The sequence below is a fragment of the Hypanus sabinus genome, chromosome 8 (assembly GCF_030144855.1).
Source record: "Hypanus sabinus isolate sHypSab1 chromosome 8, sHypSab1.hap1, whole genome shotgun sequence".
Classification (NCBI taxonomy): Eukaryota; Metazoa; Chordata; class Chondrichthyes; order Myliobatiformes; family Dasyatidae; genus Hypanus; species Hypanus sabinus.
Genome location: NC_082713.1, coordinates 135374835 through 135381206, shown reverse-complemented (window position 1 = coordinate 135381206; position 6372 = coordinate 135374835). Strand labels below are relative to the sequence as shown.

Here is a 6372-nt window from a genome sequence, read left to right as displayed (position 1 = left end):
CAATCATGATCTTGTTAGCGAGAAGGGAGATTAGTGCTGAAAAGTGCATTAATGAGACCTGTTATTTTCCCACTTTATACCAATGCTGCAGAAAGAAAAGAATATTTAGCAATTATGTATTTCACTGAATTTCTTACCTTTAATTTGAAAATTTGAATATAGCCACAATGATTAAAAACTGTTATCAATTTGTAAAATGATAAACTGACCAAAGGAATATGTCAATAAGTGTATCATTTAACATAAAGATACAATATGAATAGAGAACAGAGAACATAAATACAATAAAAGATCCTGACAGATCTTTATGCAAAATGTGAGTTCACATCCATAGTTTAGAACAAATGCATTCTGTCATTTGATTCTCATTTATTTTAAATGCAAGAAGTACTGTACATTTTATTTTAAATCTAAAACACTATGGAAAAATGACTGCACAACATTTCTGGACTTTTACACAATTATTCAAAGGATAACAGAATATCTTACATTAATAACATAATTTCAGCAATATGATAAACATGTTATCTGTATAGAATAACATCCTGGCTGAAATTAGTGTATTGCAATTTTATTCTTTTTAGATTTATCTTCTTTACTGGAACTAATTCCTGCAATCAACCTAAATAACATAGGGTTTTGTTGTTTGGAAAACAAGAGCACACAAGATGAACTAACTATTAAAATGAATAAATGAATGATAACAGCTGCGGAGTCACACTTTCACAAGTAGAGCTTTCAGCTAGAATATTGCTTCGAATTCTTTTTCTGAACAAGTTAGTTTGAAAATGAAGACAGCTTTTCTGAGACTACAAATTAGAACTTTGCCAGCTGAATTTTCACAAAACCAGTTCGTTTGCATACTAACAGGATAGGCTTTGTATCCTTGATTTAATCACTAACTGATACCTCTGCATGAGACTTGTATCCACCTGGGAGATAGGATAAGATCACATTTTTGCTTTAACACATTTCAGAGGTCCAGCATTTGTGCAAATAGTTCCAGAAAGGTATGATTCTATCTTAAGTGCACAAGATTAAAATCATTTTGATATTTTCCCTTTAGTATTATCTTACTTTTCAATAAAATTTACATTCTTTTAAACTAAGCTGAAGTTTTACTACTTTCACCAGTCTGAAAAGATCAAATTACATGTGTGATAGCTGAGACTATTTGCAGTAAAGTCTTTCCTACTTAAAGACTGTCAGATATTTTATGCAACAGATCAAATTTCATTTCAAGTACCCATTGAATTAGCTACTCTAATGGGAAAATATCAGAAAAATGTTCAAATTTATGGGATTATATTGAAAATTTTAAAGAGGAATTCAAACCAAATCTTATTACTTCATTTACTGTCTGTTGCTATAAACTAAAGATATTTCAATTAGCTTTTGTTTCACTTATAATCTATGATTAAGGAATAACATTGTACTGTTTTATTCAACAAAGCTATAACTTTAATTGAAATTAAGCATTGAAGTTTTCCAATGACGTAACGTTCATTTAGTGGGTAATAAATTTGTAATTACAAGATCATTTGTGGAAGTTGAGTCTTTCATCAAGCAGGTGCGTGCGTAATTCATTATTTCAGGAATCCGAGAAAAGTAACTCTTTCCCAAAGTATGTCGGTGCTTGATCTTGCGAATAAACATGGGCTCATAATCCTGTGTGTGAACAACATAAATCTGAGTAAATCACCATGATTCAAAATTGGAGGGAAATAGTTGAAATTGTCTTCAACTTATTTCATGTACATATCATTACTTTTCCTTTAAAACATGGATGTTAAAAGCTTTGATCTCTCAAATTGATAGTAAAAAGTTGAAGACATATGATAGAATGGAAGAATAATGAGTGCATGAAATTGTTATATAAATAGGGTTGAGGTGAATAATGTAATGAGCCCTTAACGTTGAATGGGTAAATAAATGAGCAAACTTGATCTGAGGGAGCAACTGTCAGGAGGAACAATAATGAACAAATGCTAAAGCATAGTAAAAAATGCATGTTTACACAGAGAGGAAATGAATTCACATACTTTTTCAATATCACCAAGTTTAAGATGAGCTGCAGCTTCTTCTTCTGTGAGGAGGATACAGTTCCATGGCGACCATTCAGACATCTTATCCCACCTTATCATTATCAGATCCTTCAGATTTGCATTGGCACTCAATGCAGACTGTGTACCCCAAATACTGTCAATAAGATATTTCATATCTTGTTCCTGCCAATAGAATACCAGTTTGTAAATTCATACAAAATAAAAGTCTGATTGTAATAATAAATCAAAATATTAAATTCACTTAAAAAGATACTTCAATAACTAATCTCAATATCAGATTACCAGTCAAAAATATTTTTTTGGACTAAACATTTTGCTCTTTTGGTGAAAACCATAAAAAGCAACTGGTCATTCATCTCTGCTTTTTGCATAATCTTTTTTTTTTGTCCAATATATAAAGAAAGGCCTAGTGTTAACTTCCATGACATAAACTATTCTAATATAAAAATAATTCACTGTGTCTAAAAAGTTTGAGGAATAGTGTGATGGAGGTTCTACAGGAGATATGACTTAGGAGCAGACAATAATGGATAACATTAGTAGACTGATTTACAATTACCCAAGTTGCTGAGTACATAAGGTATGATTTTATATTTTCATCATCATCAACATTTTGATTATTGGGATCAACGGTTACAGTTACTGTTCTATATAGATTTGCTAAGCAGCCCCGTAGAAAAAGAATTTCAGAGTTGTATGTACTCTGATAATAAATTTTGCTTTGAACTTTGAAAAGTATTAAAAGAGCGTGGATTAGAAACTCTCACAAAGTATCATAATTCCATAGGCTATGTAATAGAAATTTTACTAAAAACTCAATTACTAGACATGATCAAATACTGAGTAGACTCATAAACACTTGTTTACCTTAGGTGTATTTCCTCTTCTAATAATGCATATATGTTTAGGATGCAATAATAAAAGGCATAAAATGGTGTCAGCACTTGGCAAAATTATATTATTCAAATAGGATCCATGTATAATATGCAACTCACACACTTAAAAATAGGCCTGAGCTGAGGAATTAATACTTGCATTCACATTATTTAATGGAGGACAGCTTTTGTCTTTTTACCTTTTTATATTGAGGATTTTCTTGAAATGTGCTTTCTTAGCGATTGCTACTTCATTTCCGACTCTTCCTGACCCTGTCCTTCACTCAAGTTATTCCCTCCCCAAAACAACACATTCTCCCCATGCCCCATTTGATCCACTGCAAGATCTCCCCATTTCACACTTTACCACCCATCACAATATCTCTCATCCTTTCCACAACCAATCCTCTCTCCACAACCAACATCAACTTTGATTGTAAGAGCACATATTGATTTTTTTTCATTTAACGGCTATCCCACTATCTATAACATCTTAGACCTCATGTGAGAATCAAAATGCTGCCTAGGAACCTTGCACAATTCTTCTAGGCCTGTGTCTCTACAATATACTATCTTCCATTAATATTCACAGCAAAAAATCATAAACAGCAGTGATTGCTTGAAGCGTTTTGTAGTAAAAATCACATACTCATGTCATACCTGCAGCAAGAATGCTATTTGGGCTCCATCTCCAAAATCTGCCTCAGTTTTTCTCAGTTGCTTCATGATCATTTTGTACTGGCTTGACTCTTCACGATGACAAGCTTCATTATTCTGCTTAATGCATTGTCGACACATGTGGAGATTCAGTGAAGTCAGTGACAGGGGGAACTCTGTGGAAGGTAAGTAACTCCCACAACCTGAACAGAAATAAATGTTTTTGCGCAATTCCATTGGATCTTGTGGAACCTATAAAAGGTATACAAGGCTCACGTCATTTTGAGTTTCACTTTAAAGAACATCTTTCCCAGGTCTTAGAGTCTCCAAACAAAGCAAATGAGTTTATTCTGCATTAGTACTTTCTAACTGGCAACATTAAAGAAATCGATCAAATCTACCTGGCATCATTACAAAAGCTAAACTCAGAACTCTCCAGTACCAACTGAAGTTAATTTGCATTTTGATTCTTTTTGCATATCTCTGTAATAAAGCACTGTGGAAATCATATTATTCAACAACAAAGCTGTTATTTTGTTGGTTCCCCAGTCAATATATTCCATTGTAACAACAGCGTAATATCATAGTACCGACTGACCCCATTAACTAAGAAATTGAGATTAGGTGATACCATCAACAAAAAGCAACATAACCCAAACTTTTATGATTTTATCAAAACTTCTGTATGTTAAAGCTGTACAGTGGGACAGCTGATAGAGCCACTGTCTGAAAGCGCCAACAACTTGGGATCAATCCTGGCCTTCAGTGCTGACTGTGTGGAGTTAACAAGTTCTCCCTGTGACCATGTGTGTGCTTTTCTAGAGAGTTTTGTTCCAAAGACATGTGGGTCAGTAGGTTAAAATTGTATAGGTGAGTGGTAGAATCAGAAAGGAGTTGGTAGACAATGAGAAAATAAAATAGGATTATCATAGGATCATAAGCTCTAAGGGTAATCATAGCCGAAGGGTGGTAGCTCCTACTGCTAAACAAATGCTCTTCATGGCGTGTGTCTCAAACAGCCTCTGACAATCAAGTCCAACTGCTGGCCTTCATGTGTGGCCTGGCGGAGCTGTTCTCATTGACAGGAGAAGGGACAAAGGCGAACCACAGGCACCTTAAAACCAGTTGCTCTGGGCAGATGGGGCTCATTAATCACAGATGGTAGCTCATCTAGCAGAGGGAAAACTCCGATTTCAAACCTCCGCTGCCTTGCAGCTATATCTGTTCACGGGAAAGGCTTTGGGAGTAAACCACGAGGAAAAATCCGGAGTCAGAGTCCTGAAGGCGGCTGACTGCTGTACCCAGCACCGGCACGGCAACTCCTGTGATGCTGCTGGCACCAAACTGTACTGACTTTCGTCGTTCCTTTGGATCTGTCGTCAGCATGGAGAGGGGGGTCCCACTGTATGGGCAACAGACGGATCTCCACATCAACTCTGCCCTGGCTTGCACCCTGGAGAAGCCACTCCTGTGACTACCAGAGGCATAGTACCCATGGTCGATCACAACCGAGGTAGTCCACACTATCATAGGATTAATGTTAATCAGTGCTTGGTGGTCATTATGGGCACTTACTGGGCAAAAGGGACTGTTTCTATGCTGTATGACCCGCTAGATCTAAAGTATAATTTTCTGCCCTTTATAATCCAGGTCACTTAGTCAAATGAAGACATTAATTTAGCCTGTTCAGCCTTTTTGTACACGTACACTTATTTTTTATCATTGTTGTGTATGTCTTTTCATCCAGATACTTATTTCATACCATTAAATCCGACTATTTGCCTTTCTTGGATACAATATGGCCAACAGCACAGTGAAATCATTCATCTGCTAACAGTATACCCACCCATGTACTCTCTCTATATCCATTGCAGTTTCTAGCTCCATCTAACTCTTATATTATCTTTTTTTCCTATAAGTCATTGGTATACATGCTAACAAGCAGAGATTCAATACAAACTCTCAGGGAGCACCTGCAATTAGAATGTTTTGTTTAATCCTGTGCACCTCACAAACAATTGACAAGCTATTTCCCAAATTAATCTACAATTCTGTATAACTTTATTTTGGTCAATAGTCTCTGAAGAAAATATACTCAGTAGCCTAACTAGCATATTAACAGCTGCTGCAACAGACTGATTGTCCAGGCAGAACCTATCCTACACTGATCAGCCATGTCTAACCTGACAAGATTCAAGACAGCCATATAGTTTGGTACAAATCTAACAAATGTTAGATCTAAATCTAAATGATATATATTGGAAAGTGAAGCATTTCTGATCATATTTCTATCATTAAAAGTGGAAAATGTACAAAGTTACTCATCTGAATGATCCCTGCACATTACAAGTAACTTGCTTACTTTGTACCTTAAGAAATCTGGCAACCTCTGGGTTAAACATTGGTGTTTTGATGTACTGAAGAAAGAGTGTTGATATTCTCTGTCTGAGTCCATCCAGGTAAGTTTCCTTTACATGCCTCATAATTAGATCTGCTTCTCGGTCAATCAAATCCACAATTTCCTGTGTTAACTTACAGTCATGTTCCTATGAAGAAAGAACTATTGATATTAGAGATTTCAAAACGATCAAAACATATAAACAAAAACACACAGCTTTTACAGATAGCAACAAGCTTTTCATATTTTAGTTCAATATGTGTTTTGGGAAACTATTTAAGAAGATGAGGATAAAGCAGATATGCATTTAGACTGCAGAAAATTTTTTCACATATAAAAAACTAGGACAAAAATTTTGGATAAGGAGAAAGATTCA

General features: G+C 35.2%; 1 protein-coding gene across 3 annotated transcripts in view; it reads right to left on the bottom strand.

The window, feature by feature from the left end:
• iqub (IQ motif and ubiquitin domain containing) overlaps positions 1 to 6372 on the bottom strand; it is a 59962-nt gene continuing 53590 nt past the window's right edge. For 2 of the 3 annotated variants that reach the window (XM_059977901.1, XM_059977902.1), the window contains exons 16-19: positions 5968 to 6144; positions 3602 to 3850; positions 2043 to 2228; positions 1 to 1668 (exon numbers count right to left, since the gene is read on the bottom strand). In XM_059977901.1, the coding sequence (XP_059833884.1) occupies positions 1504 to 1668; positions 2043 to 2228; positions 3602 to 3850; positions 5968 to 6144 (777 nt within the window). In that variant the 3' untranslated portion in view covers positions 1 to 1503. The remainder of the gene's footprint in view (positions 1669 to 2042; positions 2229 to 3601; positions 3851 to 5967; positions 6145 to 6372) is intronic. The other variant, XM_059977903.1, reaches the window with a different exon arrangement.